Source organism: Protopterus annectens, chromosome 9.part0 (genome assembly GCF_019279795.1).
Source record: "Protopterus annectens isolate FY-2018-M chromosome 9.part0, PAN1.0, whole genome shotgun sequence".
Classification (NCBI taxonomy): domain Eukaryota; kingdom Metazoa; phylum Chordata; order Ceratodontiformes; family Protopteridae; genus Protopterus; species Protopterus annectens.
Window position 1 is genome coordinate 773,115,523 of NC_056743.1, and position 24,941 is coordinate 773,140,463.

Consider the following 24,941-nt stretch of genomic DNA (forward strand, 5'->3'; position numbering starts at 1 on the left):
CCAAATATTCCCCTGCTAGGATGCTACGCAGCTCAAATCAAGAATTATTAGACATCTACAAACCCAAAACCAAAATAGGCTGCCTTTTCTATAACTATAACCCAGCTACATCCTGGAACCAACTCCCCTTGGAAATAAAATCACTCCAGCATAGTAAAAGTTTCAAATTAGCCACAAGGAAATACCTAAAAACAAAGTTGTCCTGCCACTGTAGCCAACCACTCTGAAACCACCATCCTTTCACCACCTCACTCTTAATGTATCTCTAACACTATCCCCCTGCCTCTTCTACCTCTTCCCTTCCTCCATCTCCAACCACTCTTAATTCTTACAGTCTCAAAACAACCTACCTGTCTAGTCTGTCTCCTATACTCTACCTCCCCTACATCTCCTACTAGCCATTCTTGCTTTCCTTTCTTGTTTCCAAACTCCTATACAACTAGATCCTACCCACTCTAAATAAGCATCTGCCTAACTATTAACTCATTTTGCTCTAATCAGCTTATATAATATTGTAACTAGCCACATTTTCTTCTGATAATTGTTTAAAACATTGTTTGTAACAACTCACATGCTTGTCTGCCAATTGTTAATACTCTGTATAATTGAATTGCCTGAGGAGCTTTTTTTTCTCTCCAGGTCTCTGCTTGGAAGATCCTATAGCTGATTGTTACTACTATGTTACAAAAATTTAATAAATTGTTTTCTAGTCCTGAGGAGCTTTTCTCCCCAGGTCTCTGCTGAAAATGAGCCAAAAGCTCAGCCAGACTAACCTGATTAACAAATGTAAAATAAAAATAAATAATAAAATAATGACATGTTCAGAGAAACCCACTAGGTTCCAGAGGCAGGATTCGCCTTTAAAAACATAAACTGGCTTGGTGCAGGGTTTGCAGACTGTCCCTGTTAATGTGTTCCACAATGATGCATTCCATTGCCTTGTAGATAAAACTGGTGAGGCTTATAGGTCTTTGGGTTCTTGGCCCAGTTGTGGATCCTCCCTCCCTTGTGGAACAGGATAACTACCACAGTTCACCATTCTTGTGGCATGAATGTACTGGAGAAGCTGAGGTTGAATAGGCTTAGTAGTGAGTCTTCCAGATAATGCCTGTTGCTGACAAAAAGACAGCCTGACCCATTATCAGGATCCATGGAGTAATGCTTTTGGTCTTGGAGAGAGCATCTCAGATCTGCTTTGAGGTATTCATGGGAGATGTGTAGATATACTGAGAAGTCCAGGAAAGTTATGGGGGAAATAAGAGAGTATAGTTAGAGCTACATTTGTCCAGTAATACGTTTGCTATGCCCGCGACAGATGAGTTAGTGTTGTTCTGCATTAGCTCTGAGTATTGCTGGGTATTATCTGTAAGGTTTCTGACAGCTGAAGAAGGTGTTGGATATTTTGATATAAATTGGTGTGTTTTCAAATGCATATAGTGGGTAATCTATCAAAGCTCTTGATTTCTCCAAAATCTGAAACTGTAATGTACAATGTAATATGTTTACAGAACTGCATCCTCTGCTATCTCATGTGTAATCCTGAAAGAGAGCATGTGAAAAGTTGACAATGTATCAGAATGATGGATGCATCCATACCACTGGAAGAAGTCTGAATAAAGGCCCAAAATCAACAACATATTTTAAGTATTGCTCTTAAAAGCTTAGAAAGTTGATACAGTAATAGGTTTTGCATTGGCATGCATTTGCTGAAGGATAAGAAGTGTGAAACATCAATCGTGAGCAATGTGGCAGGGAACCACAAATTTTAAAAGTACCAGACCAAAATATGAGATACAAATCTGGATATTCTGGGAAATTCTGGATAGTTGAGCAGTGTGGATGCATTTCTTTGTCAGCAGAAGTGTGCTGTGCAGAAACACATGAGTGACTTTATTTACATTCAAAGAGCAAAGGAGATGCCAAATGGTGCTGTAACCACAGATCCAGTGCTGTCTATTTTCATTGATTCAGTTGTGGGTTGTCTAATCAGATGGGATCTGACCTCAGCACTAACTTGGATGACTTTGTTCTGAAGTTGCGACTCTTCTCCTACCCATAATCCTCCATGCTGCACCTCAACACCTCGAATCTCATTTGCCTCGGAAGATTTCAGAAATGTATTTGAGGGTTCCGTTTCCTGATGGATTTCCAAGTCTACTTATCCTTTTCTACTCCTCGCCTATAGAGTTAGTGTTTTCTTTAGGTAAATATAGTTAGTGTTTCAAAATTAATAATTAGATTGTTTAGATAATTTAGGTTTGTTACTAGGGTTTTTTTACATTTATATTCTTTGTAAATAGTTTAGATTGTTATTGGGTAATATTTAGAGTTTTCTTCTAAATTCAGTTTACTTTATTGTAGTTAGAGTATAGGGTCCAATATGTCCGAGACCCTAGGTTTTAAAAAAAAATGTTCTAAGTGTGGCCATAAGCTGCCATCACAAGACCCTCACTAGAAATGTGTCTACTGCCTAGGGGCAGAGCACTTAGAGACCTCTTGTCAGGCTTGTGCTTCTTTCAGCGCTAGGCATCTCTCTCCATCAGCTAAGGAGAATAATCTGTGTTCCTTGAAGCTTTTGAAACTGGCTCATCTGTGACCTGGAGGCTTCTTCCATGAAGACCCTTATTAATTTTTATTGTACAGAGTAAGGAAGGACCCTGACATGGTAGAATCCATCCCAAAAAACGTGACAGGATTTTACTGGTGCCAAAAGACAGGAAACACTGGACTAAAGGGCCAGCAGTAGATGCCATGGTAGTAGCAGCAGCTATGAAAAAAGAACTGTCTGGAGAGAGTTTTTCTGTTCATCCTCTTGTTTTACAGACTAGGGAAACAGACTTGTGCTTCAACAAACTTTGCATGGAGAGTGCTGAATTGCCTTGAACGTATGACTTTCTTTTAGAGGAGACTTGACCAAGGAGATTTCCAAGCCCCTCTCAGGTAACTTCGCACTGGATGTTCAAAAAACAGTGGACACACTGTCTACCCCACAATCCACTTGTAATGTAGCCATGCATCTGCTGTCTAATGCAACAGATGGTACAGGAAGAGCAGCAGGCATAGGCATTACCATGCGTTGTCATGCTTGGATGTGGCTGTGTGAATTTACTGAAGGATTCAAGGCATTCTTTATTATACCCCCTTCAATGGCTCCACACTCTTTGGGACAAAAGTTAAACACTTAGCAGGACTGTAAGACCCTGTCTGCTGTAGGAATCCTTTTCTCCACCCCTCAGAGGTCCTATCCCGGAACCAAAGGAGCAGTAAGAAAATGTGGTTCAGAAAATCACAAGGTTATCACCAAGACACCTTTGGAGACTGACAACAAACCCCCCCAGAGGCATAGGAGAGGTACTCAAATGGATGTCACTCCAGTGGCAGACTGCATAATCAGGGTTTTCACAGTCCATCACCGAAAAACCCTATCAGTGCTCCAGATTGGATACTTGACTGCCTCAGTCTGGAAGCAGCCAGGGACACTTAATCTTGTATCCACAAGCCTGACAGAACAGTACATTGGATTCCTGGGTGATGTGGATTATCTCCAGAGGTTACACCATTCCTTTTTTTTGTATCCTCCAAACAAGAGATTACAAATTCCCTATGTTCTACTCAGCTGGAATCTGCAACAATAGAAGTTTTAAAGTTGCTAGAAAAAGATTGTCATCAAACATGTCCTCCCAGACCAGTTAGGATCCTGAGTCTACTCCAGGATGTCCTTCAAGGATGCATCTGCAGTCATCACATATGGGTTGTCCTACCTCAGGCAGCCCTTCGGTCGGCCGGATTCCAAAGTCTGGGTCCGGCGTCGGCTGATGTCGCCCCCTCCCCGACGTCAGAGCGCCTGGGGTATAAAAGCGTCAGCCGACGCCATCTTTTGCAGTCTTTCTTGCCGTGTGGTGCCCGAAGCAGAAGCAGTTCACAAGTGTCGGTCGGCCAGCTCCTGTAATTCAGCTAAACCGAAGACTTCAAAAGCTAAGTACCCCGTTGGGGACTCTTTCTTCCCTCAGCCGATGTCAGATAAAATTAATAATTGCTTAACTTGTGGGAAACAAATACCTCATAAGGATTTCCACTCTTACTGCCTACCTTGCCTAGGCCCAGACCACGACGTCTCGGCCTGTTCCGCCTGTGCTTCCTTCAACCGACGCACTTTTAAGACGTCGGTCGGAGTTTGCAGAGGAATGTTTTGGGGCTAGTTTTGCTTACAAAATGCCGTCGGAGACTCCGACTACACATTTAATACAGAAACGGAAGGACAAGGACCCACACAGGCGGTTTGCGGTTTCGGCTGAAACCACGGCCAGGCCTACCGCGAGTGTCTCGGTCACGGCTGAAACCGAGTCTTTGGTACTACCGTCCACCGAAACCGTACAACCGACAACCTCGGCCCCGGAGACCTTTACTGTATCGGTTGTTGAATCTCCATTGGAATCTGGTGTCCAGGAACCTTCCGACACCATTCCCTTAGACAAAACTACACCAGCACGTGGTGCAGCCAGGCCTCCTGCATTCATGTCTATTAAGGCATTCTCTAGGGCTAAAGCTGCTAAACACTCAAAATCTATGCCTCCCAGGGTTATCTCTCAGGGACCCACTACAGGTTCTCAGATCCTTAGTCTAGCAGAGGACCTTATTTCATTAATTAGGGGCTCTCAGCCTCATCCGGACAGGGGCTCTCAACCTCCTACAGAAAAAGGCCCAGGGTTGAGCCCTCTGATCCCCTCTCCTCAGATGAGGCCTCTGATGGCTCTGCTCTCTCGGACTACCAGGAGGAGGCTTTTCCGGCCTATGAGGATTCAGATGCAGAGGAATCTATCCCTTCGGCCTCCCCTCCTGAAGAACTGTCTTTTGGGGAAACTCTGCACACTATGAGGGAGCATTTCCAATGGCAGGGCCAGGAATTCTCTGATTCCAGGAAGAGATTAAGGACCTTCTTGCATTTGCCTCAACATAGACCTTTGGCTATTCCCCCTGTTTTGAATGTCATTGATGATGTGTACTCTGAATCTAGCACAACCCCTGACACTCTCCCTCCGGCTCCTGCCAAACCCGATAGGTACTACAGGGTCCCGGAATCACACCTTTTCCTTTACAAGGCCCACACTGCTGATCCAGAAACTATCTCCCAGGGCCCTAAAGGGGTTACAGCTGTCACTACAAAAAATCCACTCCGCTCTGAAAGGGAGTCCAGGGCTTTAGAGCGATGGGGTAAAAAAGTGTATACTTCTGCTACCCTTTCTATGAGGGCTTTAAACTGTCAATTTCATATGATACAGTACCAAGAATATTTGTTAGATGAATTGCATAAAAAGCTGTCTTCCCCTGAACCCCTGGATCGCAAATCACTTCAGGATCTGGTACATAACTCTCAACAGGTTAGCAACCATTTCTTGCAGTGTGGTTATGATGCATTGGAAGCTTCATGTAGGTCAGCTATGACAGGTGCAGTCATACGTAAGCAGGCTTGGCAGAAGGAACAATCTCTGCCAGACCATGTTAAAGCAAAGCTTCTGGATGCTCCACTGGAAAAGCAAAAGTATTTGGCTCCACTGCTCAAGAGGTGTTAAAGAAATTTGAAGAAAAGGCAAAATCTGTACAAACAGTCAAAGATTTTATGCAAGTCCAACCACCTAGATTCAGCAGAAATTGGCCTTCCAAGAACTGGTCCTTTCCAGACACAGACAGATTTCAGAGAGGCAAGAACAGGCGTGCCAGAGGTAGAGGGCAAGCTAGAGGCTCCTACAGAGGACGTCAATGGCAGCATCCCAACCAGAGAGGTAGTGCAGGGCCTACAGCTGCTGCACAAGGACAGACTCAATGACTTTACTTTGACACCGCCAACCAGGGCTCAATTGGAAGCACCTTTGGGCGGAAAGCTTTCCTTATTTTCAGAGAATTGGCACATTATTACAAGGGACAAATGGGCACTACAAATAATAGACAAAGGATACAGGTTCCATTTCCACACATTACCGAAAAGAAAAGGCATGCCAGACCTGCCACCAAATCAAAGGGCAGAGGCTTTGAAACAAATCTCCAACTTAATGAAAATGAAAGCAATAGAAAAGGTTCCTCTCGCAGAACAAGGCCAAGGATTTTATTCCAGACTCTTCCTTGTTCCAAGAAAAGAAAAGCAATGGAGGCCTATTCCCGACTTGTCCGCACTAAATACTTATCTCATTGTGCCAAAATTCAAAATTCTGACTCTACAGCAACTCCTTCCCATGCTGGGCAAGGGGTCTTGGCTGGTAACTCTGGACCTCAAGGAGTCATACCTGCATGTCCCTATCAGACAAAGCTGCAGAAGACACCTCAGATTTCTTGCAGGTTCAGAGCATTATCAATTCTCAGCATTGCCCTTTGGCTTATCTACTGCACCCAGAGTATTCACAAAATGCCTGGCATCAGTAATTGCACACTGCAGACTTCAGGGGATGCAAATATACCCGTATCTGGACGACTGCCTTATACAAGCGGACAGTCAACAAATTTTGGTAAAACACTTGAATTATGCCATCTATCTTCTTCAGGCCTTGGGATATACAGTCAACATTCACAAGTCAAGACTTGTACCATCCCAAAGAATAACTTTTCTGGGTGCGGATCTGGACACAACCACCCAAATGGCTTTCCTCACAGAAGAAAAACAAAACCAACTACCGGATTACTTCAAAAACCTGTCAAGACAAACTCAGCTGACTGCAAGGAAAATCCTGCAGGCCCTGGGTTACATGGCTTCTTGCATTTTTCTGATTCCTCAAGCAAGGCTACATATGAGGAAACTCCAATGGTACCTCAGGAGTTTATGGACTCAGCACAGTCACAGCTTGGAAACTTTGATAGCACTCATCCCATGCCTTCAAAGGGAATTTCTGTGGTGGGCTCAAGCAAGCCAGTCAAACAGGGGTTTGCCCTTCAGCAAACCAATAGCCAGCCAAACCCTTACAACGGACGCTTCAGACCACAGATGGGGAGCGCACATGGAAGGAAGATGCATTCAAGGACTATGGTCACAAAAAGAGCTACATATGCACATAAACCAAAAGGAAATGCTGGCAGTGATACATGCAATCGAGGCCTTCAAGTTATTTCTACATCAAGGCCACCTGTTAATAAGGACAGACAACACTACAGTTATGTGGTACATAAACAAGCAAGGAGGCACCCATTTCTACCCTCTTTGCAGACTGGCAATGAATCTATGGGAACTTTCCCTGACTCTCAATATACAGCTGCAATCCCAGTTTGTACCAGGAAAGGACAATATACTGGTGGACAGCTTAAGCAGGAACATCATGGATGCACACGAATGGATGCTGCACCCAGACATCTTCCATCAGATAACACAATCATGGGGGAGACCGGACATAGACCTCTTTGCCTCCCCACACAATCATCAGCTAGACAAATTCTGCACAAGGACATACCACCCACAAGCATGGAAAGTGGACGCTCTGTCTTTCAGCTGGAGAGCTCTAACAGTGTATGCATTCCCACTTCTTCCATTAATGACCAAGGTCTTACTGAAGATCAGGGCAAAGCAGCCAAGAGTGATTCTGATAGCTCCGGACTGGCCAAGACAGCACTGGTACCCATTGCTAAAGAGCATGTCATGGACAAAACCATGGCTTCTGCCACAATGGCCGCTTCTCCTGACACAGCACAATTACAAAACTCTGCATTCCAACCTGAAAACATTACAGCTAGCTGCCTGGAAAATACCTTGACTCATCACAAGGATAAGCTATCCAAGAGAGTGCAGGATATCATCATGGAAGCTCGCAGGCCTTCCACAAGAAAGGCATACTAAGCAAAATGGAAAAGATTTCACACCTGGAGCACCTCAAAGGGCCTAGATCCAACAGTTATGAACATGGCACATATCCTGGAATATTTAGCAGAAATGCTCCACAATGGCCTGTCTTACTCTTCCATTAAAATTCATGCTTCAGCAATTTCAGCAGAGTACAATACTGATCCACCTGTTTTCTCTCATCCTCTGCTAAGACAGTTTCTAAGAGGAATAAAGAACATCAGTCCTCCAACGAAACCACCACTGCCTACTTGGGACCTTAACTTCGTGTTGGAAAAACTAACACTGCCTCCCTTTGAGCCAGCAGCATCTGCAGAACTACAGTTCCTCTCTTGGAAGACTGCCTTCCTTCTGGCCATAACCTCAGCAAGAAGAGTATCTGAGTTACAGGCCCTTATGGCAGTACAGACATTTCTTATTTTTCATCAAGACAGAGTCTCATTGAGAACCAATCCTTCATTTATGCCAAAGGTGGTATCTAGGGTCTCATTAAACCAAGCTATTCACCTGCCTACCTTCTTTCCAAATCCACAAAACAAAGGGGAAAAGCTTCTGCACACCCTGGACATACACAGACAGTTGCGCTACTACTTGGACAGAACTAAAAATTACAGAAAAACTGACCAGTTGTTTGTAGCATATGCTGCTGGTGCACAAGGAAAAGCAATTTCAAAACAGACAATTTCAAAAAGGATAGGGAATTGCATTTGTTTCTGTTACTCCTTTCATGGAAAAACTGTGCCAGCTAACATTAGGCCTCATTCGACCAGAGCCACAGCCACCTCCACAGCCTTAAGAGGGGTGGCTACCAAGGACATTTTAGAAGCTGCTACATGGAGCTCCGTGCATACATTTTCCAAGCATTACAACTTACCTTTATATTCCAGATCCAGAGCAGGCTTTGCTATGGCCGTCCTGCAGGGCATTTTAGCTACACCATCCTTTACATAGATCCTCCACCCCCAGATTGGCTATGGTATTCTACCCATATGTGATGACTGCAGATGCATCCTTGAAGGACATAGTACAGTTTTGTACCTACCATAAATGTAGATGTCCGATAGGTATGCATCTGCAGTCAGGTTTACCCTCCCTCCTTCCCCTCTGTGGTATTTCTTGGGTACATTCCCCTCGCATAGCTAGCTGGGGTTATCTATTATGTTGTATTTGTTTTTATATATGTATATATTTTTGTGCATGTTTGGAATTTATTGCATTTCTCCAAATTTAGCCTTCCTTAGAGGGCACCTGGCATCTGGGGCAAGAAAAACTGAGGAAGATGGCGTCGGCTGACGCTTTTATACCCCAGGCGCTCTGACGTCGGGGAAGGGGCGACATCAGCCGACGCCGGACCCAGACTTTGGAATCCGGCCGACCGAAGGGCTGCCTGAGGCAGGGCAACCCATATGTGATGACTGCAGATGCATACCTATCGGACATCTACATTTATGGTAGGTACAAAACTGTACTTTCTTTTTAGTTCTGAATAAAACAGGGGACTTAAGGTCAGTTTTGTACCTCAGCCACCTCAATCAATTTGAAAGACAAAGTTCTGGATGGTTAGGGTGCAGGTCCATAGTACCTCTGTTGAGGAAGGATGATTGGATGTGCTCGATAAATCTTCAGGATGCCTGCTGTCATATAAAGCTTCAAAGACAATCCAGAACATTTCTTCTGTTCTGGTTGGAGGCCAGTCATTTTCAGTTCAGAGCACTGACTTTGTCTCACCATAGCCTCCTTAATGTTTAAGATTATGGCAGTGGTTGCAGTTCACCTCTGACTGCAAGGGATCTAGGTTTTACCATAGCTAGATGATTGGCTCCTCACTATTACTTCCAAGGATCTATTGGTACAACAGGAACACTTGCTCCATCTTACAGATTGGTTTGTGATCACAGTGAATCAAATAAAAAGCCAATTGTCTCCCACACAGCAGATATAATTCATAGGATGACATATCAACACAGCTCTTCATATTGCCAAACTGCCAAGGGCCAAGGTGCTGTCCTAGATTTGCTGGTATCTACTATCAATTTAATTCTACTTGCGAGATACCACATTACAATATTGCAGTGGACCCTGTCAGTCTGATCTACACCCCCTTCATTCCAAAAATTGTCTCTCAAATTTTCAGAGGTCATATCAGGTGGGGGATAACCTCCCCATCAGTCACAGAAGGGAGAAGTTTTTGCCATGCAATTCCCCATGCCACAGTGACCATAGATGTTTCCCTTCATGTGTGTGTGTGTGTGTGTGGGGGGGGGGGGGGGTCATTTCAAAGGGAAGACGGTTCAAGGTATTTGGTCACCTGTAGAGACCAAACTTCACATCAGTGTCTTGGAAATGACAGCAGTCTTCCTAGCATTGCAGGCTTTTCACAACTGCGTACACAAGGGTAATATGTTGGTGGTATGATACATACATACAAACAAGGAGGAAGATGATCCCACCCACTTTGCTGGGAGTCCATGACAGTGTGGCAAGGGGAGATGTCTTCCCATCATTTTCTGATAGCAACTCACATACCCAGGGCATCGAATATACTAGCCAGCAAGCTGAGCAGGTCAATCCTATTGTCTTATGAGTAGTCTCTCAATCAGACAATGGCAACAGAAATTTTCAGCAGCTGGGGCCAACCTTGCTGTGACCTCTCTGCCTCATACCTGAACAAGTACAGCAGTTACTTTGCCCTAATCCTTCTGCAGGGAAAGTCCCCAAGAGATGCTATAGTTCACAATTGATTCCTGGGTCTCCTGTATGCCTTTTCCCCATACTACTGTTGACAAATTTCATTCAGAAGGCCACAAGGGGCAAGACCAGGGTGATTCCTCATTGCTTCTTTCTGGCCGCAGGAAGTGTGGCTCCCATACCTTTGGCCACATTTAATACACCTGCCTTAGGTGTTAGATCCCAGCCCAGATCTTCTAAGTCACCTGTTTGGCTTGCTTGTACCAGATCTTCAATCCCTAAAGCTGATTGCATGGTTTCTCCAGTTCTGATGATAGCCAGAGATGCCAGGCTTTCCCCATCAGTGGTTCACATTATTTCTTCATCACAAAAACAGTCAACTAAAAATATTTATCAGAGTAAGTGGAAAAGGTTTTCTATCTGGGCTTCATCAAGGGGGGGGGGGGGTCCTTTTTCCACACCTCTCCCATCAATTTTGGATTTTCTATCAGAACTCTTTTCAACAAGGATCTAGTTTTTCTACTGTTAAAGTACAGATGGCTGTCATCTCAAATTTTCCGGTTGTGTTAAAAAATCTCCAAAGCTTTCGTGCTAAGACCTCCAATAAGCGCTCCAATTCCCCCATGGGATATCACAGTCTTGCTTCAAGCCTTAACTCAGAAATCTTTGGAAGCGTCAGCCTCAATTAATTTTAAGAACCTCTCTTGGAAGACCATTTTTCTGGTTGCAATCATATCTGCTAGATGGATTTCTGAATTACAAACACTATGATGTAAACCACCGTATCTCATTTTTCATAAAGAAGGCGTAACCATGAGAACAAATTCTTACTTTCATCCAAAGATGACATCCAAAGCAAATTTGAATCAATCTGCTGATCTGCAGTCTTTTTAATCAATTTCTCAAAACAGAGGTAGATATCTTTTGCACACACTAGATGTTCACAAACAGCACAGCTTTGATTCTATAGATCAAAAACACCAACAATCAGGAGAAAACCAGGTCTTTTAGCCTAAAATGATTTAATTTGCTATTCGTCAAAGGTGACTTCATCAGAAATACAATTGGCTACTACAGAAACGCACTTAAAATACTGTCAGCAAGTGAACAATTAATTGTATAACACGCTGTTCAAATCATAAAAGTTATTCAGTTGAAATGAACCATCAATTAACTTAGCCTCATAGACTACTGTTTGCAGTAAAAAAAATAAATCTAAGTAAAAACTTTATTTTTAATATTAACTTTTCTGTTTTTTATAAAACATTTTATATTGACTGTGTCATTCAGCCCAGGATGTAGGTAAGAAGTCAATCTCAATTGCTATACTGCTTCTTTCTGTTCTACTTTATTCCTATAATCACCTCCCCTAATGTCCTTGTTCACTGACTCAAGAACTGAGAAGGTGAACTTTTTCCAGTTAATGCACTTAATGGAATGTTTGCACAAGGCGTTGTTGACATTTTTTGTTCTTATAGCATACAAATGTTCAATAATGTGTCCTCAAACTTGTAGTGGACATTCCCACGTAAAACGCCGGATATCCATAACACATAGCCAAATAGACAATGCCTTCACTACCACAATCTAGTCTACCTGGGACAGTGATGTTGAAATCAAGGTGTTGCAAAAAAAATGTAAGAACCAGTGTGGATGTACCTACATACTTTACATCCCATACGCTTATGCATACCTCTGTTGTTTACTCCTAAACAACGGGAAGCATGTCTCCTCTCCAGCATATCCTTGATGTTACAATTTTTCTTGTACACAAAACAAGGCACCTCACCTAATACATTTACCATGTCAGTATTACCTAAAATGACTTTCCAGTTCTCATTAATAATTTTACATATCTGGTAGTTGTCCAAACAAAATATAGGTTTCCTCGGACCTACACCATCCATATACATTCTTTTTGTGAAACCTTTTACAAGAATGGGAGGAAAATCATTCTCCCTTCTAGAGGTAATCTCACTGGCAGCTTTGTCCAGTAAATCTCTAGGATAGCCCCTATCCAAAAATAACCTTTTGATAAACTGAACCTCTTCAAAAACTGTGGTGTCATCCACTGTCATCCGTGAAGCCCAGATGAACTGGCCACGAAGAATGTTCTTTTTAGTAAAAGTGGGGTGGTTACTTTTATAATGTACATAGCTGTTACAAAAAGTATTTTTTCGGTGAATACTACTGTAAACCTCATTCGTTGTAGCTTCTCACCCAATAACCACATCCAGAAATGAAACTTCACGACCAAAACCACTTAAGGTGAATGTTAAAAATTCAGTAGTAGCACTTAAAGCAGCTACGAAACCATCTACACTAAAACCTTCCTTTTTAACAATAAAAAACAGGTCGTCTACAAACCTTTTATAAAAGACAACATTGTCATATAAATCCATGCTAGGCAAAATTTCCAACTCCCACCACCCAAGAACCAAACTTGCATAAGTGGGACCCACAGTGGCACCCATAGATGCTCCTGATAGTTTATATAAATTACCATTGAACATAAAATAACTGTGCTCCAGTAGTAACTCTAACAATGTGTAAGTGATCACACTGTGGTTACTCAAATTGGTGTACTTAACCAAAAGCCATCTAACAAAATCAACACCTGCTTACTTGGGAATGCAAGTGAACAGTCACGTTAACTGTGAGCATAAAAAAACTGTTCACTGCCATTGTACAAACTGGAAAAAAAAGGTTCTTAAATTTTCCAAAAAGTCCCAGGAATTGGCAACATATGACGGTAACTGCTTCACATATGGCTTCAAAACATGATCTAAGTATAAAGAGATGCAATCTGTACAACTTCCTGAGGCAGAAATGATAGGCCTAAAAGCAGGATTGGTAATGCTCTTATGGAGCTTAGTTATTCCAAAAGGCACACCTATTTTGGGATCTTCCACATGCAAAGACTTCTTTAGATATTTGACCATCCATTAACAAACCATAGACTGGCATAGATGAAACCATAACATTTCAAAATGTCAAATTTAGACACCTTCTTGTATTCCAACTGGTTAGCCAACATGAGCTCCATTGCATTATTGTAGTCATTAGTACCCATGACCACAATCCTACCCCCTTATCGGCCTTCATAAACCTTAAATCCTTGTTGCACACCAAATCATTAAGTGCCTTTCTCTCATTTGTACTCCGGTTGTAAAAAGAACGGTAATTACTACTACCAGTTTGAGCCTGATGTGTCTCTCTCAAAGATTTTCAAACATTTTCAATGTATACATTAATGAAGGATTGTACACAGAGGGCTTAGCCAAAGTACTACCCAAAGTTACATCACACAAAATGTACTGTAAGTTAAGCTTTCAAGTGAAAAATTTCATTTCCAAAAGCATTTTAGTCAAGTCAGCCCTTCTACTGGGTTGAAAATTTAAACCCAGCTTTAAAACATTAATGTGCTTGTCATTCAAAACAAATTCTGAAAGATTAAATACAGAAATATGTGCACAGTCATAATTTACAGTCCCAACTACCTCCGTGGTCTGCTCCTGCTCCGAATGCAGGTTTGATAACCCTTGCTCCTGCTTCTGTTCCTCTTGTTGCGAGAACTGTAGTCCGCCTGTAAAAAAGACTTGTTGGCACTGAAGCCAGCCCCTTTGTTGTTGTCCCAACCATTGTTCTGGCCAGTTCTTGTTTGTGAATGCTCACCCATATCACCAGAATCATGTGTAACAGCATCAGCTTTTCGCCTCCCCACTGTTGAACTCACATCACCACCTTCAGAAAAAATGGCTTCAGAATTATTGGAATTTAAAGGGGCCACCACCACCTCTAGATTCTGAAGTTTTCTTTCAACTTTTCTATTGGAAGTGTTGCCCCTTAAATCCGTGCCCCTGTTTAGTTTCTGCATTCCCAATGGGTTTGGCACCACTTGGAGTATAATCAAAAAACTCTTTGCCAAGTTCTTACACAGCCAAATCCCTTAGTATCTTCGAATTGCGCTGTGTAACCAGTTTTTCCATTTTATCAACCCGGTCTAATAACTGCTCATATTCTGTCACAACCTCACGGCAACCATCCATAAGATGTTTAATGTCATTGTCCAAACAACTGAGTTCATCTTTCAGTTTTTCTAGTAGACAGGTATTGTTTTTATTTAGCAGTTTCATGAAATCCATGCCAGCACTGTTGAAGAACTTGGTGACTTCTTTAAAGAAAGGACTGTGAGTAGCAACACCATTCAGCATTTTAAAAAAACAGAGACCTATAGGAACAATCCCCACCTTCACACAGTGCTCAAAGCACTGTTTTCAATGTGCAAAGAGTGGTACCTTTTTAACCCCCGTTCCAGCTTTTCAAGCATGACCATGACATTGCTTCTAGTTGTAACTTGGTTAACTTGAAACAGTTCTTCACAAAAGGGGTCTACATTCAAACTCAAGAGTTTAACTTCACCAACAGCACCACAAACACTAGGGACAGACTTTAAACCAGGAACAACAGTTTGATTAGTCCTACCACAAACATGGCTTCCAGTCCCAGTAGCAAGCACTTTTCCTTCTGGATTCAAATATTTAATTCTTGCAGCCAAAAGCAGTCAAGGATTTTTGCATCTCATTAACTGTAGTCACTAGTACAGCCAACACATTCTCCCTGTGAGTCGGGGTAGTATGCAGGGTGATGTATGAGTCTTCATCTCCTGATAAGCCATACCCAACTGCAAAACACCAACTAATAAAAATAAAAAGCAGCAGGAACAGCAACAGTGTATTCCAAAGAAAAATGTAGATAAAAAAAACAAAAATCAGGAGAAAACCAGATCTTTTAGTGTAAAATGATTTAATTCGCTATTCGTCAAAGGCGACTTCATCAGAAATACAATTCACTACTACAGCAACACACTTAAAATACTGATGACAGCAAGTGAACAATTCATTGCATAACAAGCTGTTCAACTCATAAAACAATTATTCAATTGAAGTGAACCATCAATTAACTTAGTCCCATAGACTACTGTTTGCAGTAAAAAATACATCAAAGTAAAAACTTTATTTATTATTAACTTCTGTTTTTTAAAAAACATTTTATATTGACTGTCATTCAGCCTAGGATGTATGTAAGAAGCCAATCTCAATTGCCATACTGCTTTCTGTTCTGCTTTATTCCTATAATCATCTCCCCTAATGCCCTTGTTCACTGACTCAAGAACCGAGAAGGTGAACTTTTTCCAATTAATGCATGTAATGGAATGTTTGTACAAGGCATTGTTGACATGTTTTGTTCTTATAGCATACAAATGTTCAAGAATGTGTCCTCAAACTTGTAGTGGACATTCCCACGTAAAATGCTGGACATCTACTACACATAGACAAATAGACAATAACCTTCACTACCACAATCTAGTCTACCTGGAACAGTGATGTTGAAATCAAGGTGTTGCAAAAAAAATATAAGAACCAGTGTGGATGTACCTACATACTTTACATCCCATACACTTATGCATACTTCTGTTGTTTACTCCTAAACAACGGGAAGCATGTCCCCTCTCCAACATATCCTTGATAATTTTTCTTGTACACAAAACAAGGCACCTCACCCAATACATTTACCATGTCAGTATTACCTAAAATGACTTTCCCGTTCTCATTAATAATTTTATGAATCTGGTAATTGTCCAAACTCATCTCCAAACAAAACCTAGGTTTGCCCAGACCTACACCATCTGTATACATTCTTTTTGTGAAACATTTTGCCAGAATGGGAGGGAAAATCATTCTCCCTTCTAGAGATAATCGCACTGGCAGCTTTGATTCTACTTGGACTGTACATAGGAACTAAGAAAGTCAGATCAACTGTTTATATTCTTTTTTAAAGTAAAATTAGGAAGAAATATATCGAAGGTCACAATTTCTAAATGGCTGTCAGACTGCATTGCCTTTGTTTGTTGTAGCTAGGGTTTACCCTTACACACGAAACCAAAAGCCCACTCCACGAGAGCGATAGTTACCTCTGCAGCATTCATGACAAGAATTCCCATTGATGACATTTCTGCAACATCAGTATTGTCCTTGGTTCACACATTTTTATTTATTATTTTTATTTATTTATTTGACTGCGGTGGTGGTGCTGCGGTAGCGTTGTCGCCTCATAGCAAGACATTGTCCCATTCGATTCTCAGCTAGAGCATCTTCTGTGTGGAGGCATACATGAGTGGGGCGTGCCTTCATTGAAGGTTGTGCGTCAGGGCTGGTAACCCGGTACGTAAAAATCCACTACCAGTCATTAGCGGACCGGAGTTCCGCTGTGGCGACCCCTAACCGGGAAAAGCCGAAAGACACAAACAAATCTTTATTTATTTATTTGTTAATTGGGAAAGTCCGACTCGGAATGAAGCCAATTTTCAGAGGAGGCTCAGGGAAAAATGCTCCAGATGCATGTCTTTGAACATGGGACGAAACTGGAGCACCCTGAGGAAACCCACACAAATGCAGAGAGGACATGCAGACTCCACACAGAAGACATGAGAATCGAACCTCTTGCTGTGAGGCGACAATGCTACCACTGCAAGAGGTTCTCCAGTTCGATTCTTGTGCTTTCTGTGTTACGATAATCGAATCGGAGAACCTCTTGCTGTGAGGCGACAACGCTACCACTGCGTCTGTTCTTATTTTTATCTCATTACAAATTGGATGCGCAGTCCACAGCATGTTCCTCTTTTGGTTCCACTGTGCTCAGAGGTGTCGTTCCTTGATACCACCCAGGAATCCTGTTGGCAGCTTGGGAATTTGTCCCAGTTATTGAATGTGATGAAAATAGATGCCATTAAATATAAAATTATTTGCATACTATAACGACATATCCATGTTGTCTCATTTTCATCCAGTTTAGCACCCCCCTGACCTCTTCCCCATTCCAAATTGTCATCTTAAGATTCTGATGCTCAGACTGATCTCAATTACACTTTTATCTGTTCCTATATTCATGTGATTCTTACTGGAGTACTGGAAAAGTCTATTAATCTGTGACACCTACTAATTTATGTAGTTTTTCAGGAATAGAGCAAAGGCAAAAGAATCAGCATATCAACAAATCCAGAAGTACAGTCTCAAACAGTAGTAAAAAATCTATCCACTAGAGCCAAGAGTATAACTGGAAATAAACATCTTTAATATTGCAAGTTTAAACATTCACATGCACTTCATCAGGATGAATACTTCAGCAGAAATGGATGCTTAAATAGCATGTTAAAAAGTCACATGACTGCAAAATCAATTAATGTAAAATAATTTAAAAGCATTTAAAAAGGCATTCACTTTACACTTGATTTGTGTAACTCTTTTAAGATGGGTTTAATGCTAACACTTCCATCAAGCCCATGGCCAGCTATCCGTTCTTTAAACTTCACATTGGTCTTACCTGCATAATAGGCATCACAGATTTTACACTTGGCCATATATAGCAAATTCTCTGTATTACAGGTTCCTGTTGCACGGAGCATAAACGTATCATCATAAATGGGATGTTGTATTGACATATAAGGGTATATATGTTTACAATAGGTGCAATCAAAACACTTGCTGTTTTAGTATGTAATGGCAAGTTATTAACCTGAGGTTGTTCCTTATAACATAACTTGTTCTTAAGATTGCTGCACCTCTTGTAGCCAAATTTTAAGTGGCAGTGTAAGTCGTTATTCAACTCTGGTACTTGTTCAATGATAGGCCAATATTTCCTTATAACAGACTGTACTGCTTTAGTATTGGCATTATAAGTTAGCATGCATCTAAACCCACTGTCACCTTTCAATTGTTCAGCCCTTTGTATTTTACCAGAAAAACGTGTCTGAAAACAAATTTTCCATTTCTTACAAACTTCTCTTTGTATAGTACTAACCACATCCTTCCTATAAACTCATTCCACTAAATCAGTAGATAGCATCTGCATTTGTTTAAGCATCTCATCCTCTATATTATTGAGCCTAGACACCCTACCTATTTGACCCGTCACTATATTGTCGAACACAAAAGGAGGGTGCATACTAGATCTGTGGGAGATGATTGTTACACTTCACTGTCTTCTTATATAATAGAGGATGAGGTGCTTAAGCAAATGCAGGTGCTATCTACTGATTTAGCTGAGTTGAATAAAGGCATACACTGTCACTTAAAAATTGGATATAAGAGATGCAGCGATCTTAACAAAAATTTATGCTGTAAGAAGCAACCTCTGGTTAATAACTTATCATTACATACTAAAAACGGCATTTATAAGTGTTTTAAACTGAACATATTGCAAACATATATACCCTTATAAGTCAATACAACATCCTGTTTATGGTTATACGTTTATGCTCTGTGCAACAGGAACCTGTAATACCAAGAATTTGATATGTATGGCTAAGTGTAAAATATGTGATGCCTATTATGTAGGTAAGACCAATAGGACGTTTAAAGAATGAATAGCTAACCATTTATCTGATGCCTCTCGAGGAGTGACTACTAATGCCCTGTATAAGCTTATTTGTTTAAATAGACAAATAAAAGCAAACCAGCACGATAAAGACCAAAAGTCCTTCAATAGAATATAAAGTCTAAATGAAATAAAACTGCAGAAGGACTACCACGGCAGTTACCATAAAATTTAGTAGAATGGATAAAATACAAACAAGATTAGCGCTTTTGGAAAAATTCCTTCAACAGATGTATTGAACCTCTTAAAAGCTAGGTATTCAAATACATAGTATTAACCAATCACAAGTTAACATTCAATAAAGACATTTTATATCCACCAATCAAGCAATGGTTCAGATTTCAAAGCATAACTAATAGTAACATTGTATCAGGCTGTAACCTACGGGCTTTTAAAACGGGCTTCTGTGGAATAAAATCGTTCAACCCCAGATGCACGTCCGCACTTAAATCAGCTATCCAATGAGTTTCTTTTAACTCTGTTGCATTGATCACATCATCCCCTGTAGGTGTAACACATAAATTATCAATTACCATAAAAGAAAATTTATGGTCATTAAATTGTATAACATGCTGATATAAAGCATTACAGTGTAACTCATTACAAAATGCACTAATATGTTGTAGAATACACTGTTTGAACATTTGGTTAGTTTTTCCACATAGAAAGATGTACAGTGGTCATGTTTAGCAGTGTAAACCACATTCTTGCTATTATGATTCCTTCTATAGGAAAAGCTAGGTGTATCACCTACTATATCCCTAACCCTGTTATCCATCATTAATAATTTCCAATTACCATGTATAATTTTACAAATGCGTCTAAAATCACTGCTAATGGTATGTGGTATTCTAACAGGTAAGAGCTTTATTGACTAGTATGCACATAATTCGAAAGATTTTTTGTGTCATAATTCATTTGCAGCAGGAGTTACTATTATTTCCTTTAGCACAAAAGTTGGTACCTACCCATGTAGAAGATGCAAAGTTTGCTGTTATATCAATAGTTCTAATAACTCTGAACATCCTACTACACATAAATGTTATTCTTATAAAGCTTATGCTTCTTGTAATAGCAAGAATGTGGTGTATATTGTTAAATGTGACCACTGTACATCTTTCTATGTAGGGACAACTAAACAAATGTTCAAACAGCGTATTCTACAACATATTAGTGCCATTCATAATGAGTTACAGTGTAATGCTTTATATCAGCATGCTAGACAATTTAATGACCATAAATTTTCTTTCATGGTAATTGATAATTTGTATTATCACCTACAAGGGGTGATGTGATCAATCCAACAGAGTTGAAAGAAACTCATTGGATAGCTGATTTAAGAGCGGACGTGTATCTAGGCTTCAATGATTTTATTTAATTGAAACCCATTTTAAAAGCCCGTAGGCTATGACTTTAAGATCTTGTGATGTTAACAGTCTGATAACAATGTTGCAAGTAGTTACACTTAGAAATCTGAACTGTTGCTTGATTGGTGATTGTAAAATGTCTTTATTGAATGTTAACCTGTGATTGGTTAATACTATGTATTTGAATACCTAGTGTTAAGAAGTTCAATAGATCTGATGAAGGAATTTTTCCAAAAGCACAAATCTTGTTTATATTTTATCCAGTCTATTAAATTTTGTGGTAACTGCCATGGTAGCCCTTCTGTTTTTTTTTTTCTTTGTTTAAATAGACAAGATGCATCAGTTTTATTTTCTCATCTTGCAAGTAGTACAGCCAACAATTAGAGGAGATGATGTAATTAACTACATGGAAAAAAATTGAATTAAAATGGATTTTACGGTTCTGTTCACGTATGCCACCAGGGCTTAACAGAAGTGTTAGCATGAAACCTATCTAAAAGAGTTACGCAATGAAGTGTAGAGTGAATGTCTTTTAAATGATTTTACAGTCATTGATTTCGTGATCATGTGATTTTTAATGTGCTATTTAAGCACCCATTTCTATTGTAGCATTCAGCCTGGTGAAGCGTATGTGAAAGTTTTAAACTTGCGATATTAAAGACGTTTATCTCCAGTTAGACTTGTGGCTCTAGTTGATTGTTTTTTACTACTGTTTTCAGAAATAGAGCTATAATTTGGATGAAGTCAGCAAACTCGATCTGAGGTAACTGAGTACAGAGGTGGGAGAGTAAGGGAGGAGTTAGACCCTCAGATATAAGTTCTAGAAGAAGGTTCTGAGGTCAGATTCAACAACCCAAACATTGAACCAGATGAAAATGAGACAACATTGATCTATTGTTATGGTAAGTAGATAACTTTTTGTATTTCATTATCTTGTGCGTTGAGGAGGAGGTTATGATTTATTCTGTAATTTAAGTTTATATTGTATTTATATATGTTTTATTTGCTGTTGTCCATTCATGCTGTTACTGTGCCTACACCCTCAGAATAATGATGTGTGGGATATTGGCCAGGATTTTACATGTAGTAAAAAACTCCTCCTGGGTAAATTAAAATAAGGCATGTCTGTGTTCCAGTACTATAGTATCTAATGTATTCAGTGTTAAATTAAGGCCCTTTGTGTGCAGTATTTAAACAATTTAACAGAGTGCACACGTCTCCTTTGGTTGAATTTAACTCTGGAAGGTACTTACACCACTTTAGAAGTGAAGGTATCTTGGTGCCACTAATATATACTGTGTTTCCATACTTGATTCCTCCTCAGATGAATCCTAGGACTCCTTGCAGTTCTGATAAGGGGTGATTCCCATTCCCAAGAGGTTCCGGCTTTAGGTGGCTTCAAAACAATGTTGAATGTACTTTTTACAGTACTGTATCCAGCATCATAACCTTAATAGGGCTTAATGGAAGGGATGATTTAGTCACAGCAGTATAGCATATGTAAAACCTGTGTTGGTCCAGGTAGTTGTCACATCAGTTCAGTGTTCTGGTGTATTCCATTACTGGACCAAAATATTCCTCCTTTTTTAGCTTGGTATTAGGTAGTGACTAGAACATTTTCTCTTCAAAATGTGTTCTTATATCTTTGAGTGGATTCTTCCAGTTGCTGTGTATATGTGTATGTCTCTCTTGCATTAGTTTAGAAATGTTTTTTTTTATATTGTATCTTTCTTGCTGGTGGGCATTGTGTAGTACAAATTCTGGGGTAGTGGGAGGCATGCTGTTTTTTGTAGAGATGGTGAGGAGCAGTCATTTTCTAACTGCTGGAGATAAACCAAGGGGTAGGTTAGACTGAGTCCTATGTTGCTGCTGTGTATTACAAGAGGAAATGTCAAAGATCTGCTTTCATGGTGAGTGTATATATTTCATGTGTATGCATATGTTTGGGATTTGAACCAATGCTGTTGAGAGTCTAAGTGTATTTTGTGGGAACTAGCATCAACTTATGCAATGTTTTGGTGGTTATTCTTCAGCAGTATGATGAGTAGGAATTTTTTGGTTGAATCTTGGCATATAGAAATACTAAGCTGGTGCAAGAACTTCTTGTCCAAAGAACTTTTACTCTGTTTTGGTTTGACTGCATGCTGTTTTGTGCTTTTTCCCAATTTTTGTGTGTTTGAGATCATTGTTGACTGTTAACTTTCTGATTTCCTAACTTTTTAAGGCCTGGATCACTGCAGAAGTGCTTCCATTGTCTGTCAGCACCAAGATGGTATTTAATATCAACAAAGGTCTGCGAGCACGTTTCCTAAAGAAACAGAAGGAAAAATAATAAGCAGCAGAAGCTTCCACCCCTCCATGGGCTTTGTCAATTCAGTTTACTCTCCTGCCTGCTTCAAGTCTTTCATAAGCAAGTGACAACATGTTCAAATGCACGGACTGGACTTCTGGAAAAGTTGTTTATATTATTTAGTGTTAAGGCAGTTGAAAAACGATTAGCACTTTTTCATGAAATGCATACATTTAGGTGACTGTTTATTTTTTTTGTGTCTGAATTAAGTCATTCCCAGAGCATTAAATGCTCCTTTTCAGCTATATTGTCATTCTTGTGCTTCATTCGAAGCAGTTTGATGTTAACAGCCGTAGGATGTATTGTTTCTTCTTTACAGTATTTTTCCATCACATGTATAGAGCATAGCTCATAAGTATAATCTTTTCAGTTGTATTTATAGTAAGAACTCCACTAGGTTTCATTTGCACATATGTCAGCACACCGTCTTCGCATACTAAACTGCATGCAGTCCCATTCCCTTCTCCGTACTTCACTGTTCTTGAGCTTTCCTTTCACAGCATCATCAAATGATTGTTAATAAAATGTATTTATTGTTTTGCTTGCAGCATCACCAAATTTTTCTGGTCTCCATTATAAAGTTCACTGTGGAGTGACCTAGTTCTGTGTTCTTCGCATTACAGGTATCTAAATGCTTATTAAAAGCAGGTCGGAACAGAGCACTGGGTTATCACCACTCTGGAGCCTTTAATTAGCTGGTAATGTTTTGCAGTGTGGCAATCCTGGATTCAGGCCTTATGCTCCCAAGAAAAATTACCACTTGTACTGTCAGTCCCCAGGTGACCTTGCCCTGTGACTCATTTTGTCTGCATGTCATAAAGCCCAAAAGTATTTTACAATTGGCCGTCCATCTCCAAGTAAAGATTCTAACTAAAACTATGGGCAAATTTGGTAAAAGAATTTACCTTTGTATTGGAGTTTTATCCATTATTTTATCCCATATGCCCAACTGATTTATCAGGTCTTAGAGAAATTGTGCCCTCTGTGACATGGGTGAGAGGATTACCACTAAGAAAATGCTTATAATGGAATCAAAAGTAGCTTCCTTATATCCGTATCCACATTTGGTACATTGGATGCTCTGACTGATACTTCGTCTGCTAATGCATGTGTACTTGAGCTATTGGGCTCAGGATGTCTGCCTTTTTGTGCAGTGACTTCAGCTGTCTGTGATACTTGTTTTAGAAATGAAATCCTCTTCGTTGAGCATTCTTAGGATGTCATAGATGTCTGAAAAATGGGTAATGATTTTTTTGCTGTAGAAAGTATGTATACTTCTCCATCTTCTTTGCCTGGAGATCTTCCATATCTTCCACAACTAATAAAAATATGAAAGTATAGACTTTTGAGTTAAGCTAAAACACCAAGCAATAGCAGTAAGAAATAGTTGTACAGTAAACTCTGTTAGCCAGCACCCATGGAGATTGGTAGATGCCAGATAACTGTAGTTTCTGGTTGCTTGAGAGTTACTATTAAAAATAGGCCTGACTAATACTGTACTCAATACTATTTGTTTGGTTTGACTTGTTTTCAGTTTGGGGAGAGAGAGAATTTATTCCTATCTTCCTTTTTAAAACCCTAAAAATGTAAGGTATGTTTCTGCGGGGGGGGGGGGGGGGGGGCAGTGCAACACATGAAAATGACACTGTATTTCTTCGATTATTTTTTTTTTTTTTCGGTTGCTTGAGAGTTCTACATGCTTGTGTTCCAGTTAACTGCGATCAAAATTTCTTTAGTTTTTCAATTTCTTCGTACCAAAACAACAAATCTTGTTGCGTTAAAAATAGCTTCACTTCTTAGTAGCAAAACAACAAATCTTTATTGGGTGAAACTTATTTAAATTGGCAGATAAGCACTGTGCTTACGTAAATAAACTGTAAATAAATCTTGTGTTTATACATAAACATATAATTGTTATTGGTTAAAACTTGAATATCTCATATATTAGAATATGGGTGGTTTTAATATTCCACTGGTTATCATGCTTCCAGCTTCTTTGTGATTGAATGGAGTGTTTGCAGCCAGGAAATTCAGTAGTAAAACTTCCAGGCTGTAGTGCAGGGTTACGGGATCTGACAAAAGCAGTACCAGTTATCTGCTTTTCTTTAAATCTATGATGGGAGTATCAAGGACGGTTTTCCTTAGGAGCCTTCTCTGGAGGTAGGAATTAAACATTTGCTGAAAATGCTCTTTGATACTGCTTATAACTGAATCCATCATCTAAATGAAGGACAGTGGCTTAACAATTGCACTATTACGTCTGATTCATAATGCTGTAGAAGTA

The 24,941-nt window shown here is 40.1% G+C and overlaps 1 protein-coding gene across 1 annotated transcript in view; it reads left to right on the plus strand.

The window, feature by feature from the left end:
• HSD17B12 (hydroxysteroid 17-beta dehydrogenase 12) overlaps positions 1-24,172 on the plus strand; it is a gene marked incomplete in the record, with an annotated part of 1,530,252 nt that extends 1,506,080 nt beyond the window's left edge. The window contains 1 exon segment of the mRNA XM_044083399.1: positions 22,532-24,172. Within this exon segment, the coding sequence (XP_043939334.1) occupies positions 22,532-22,639 (108 nt within the window).
• Between the last annotated feature and the right edge of the window lie 769 nt (positions 24,173-24,941).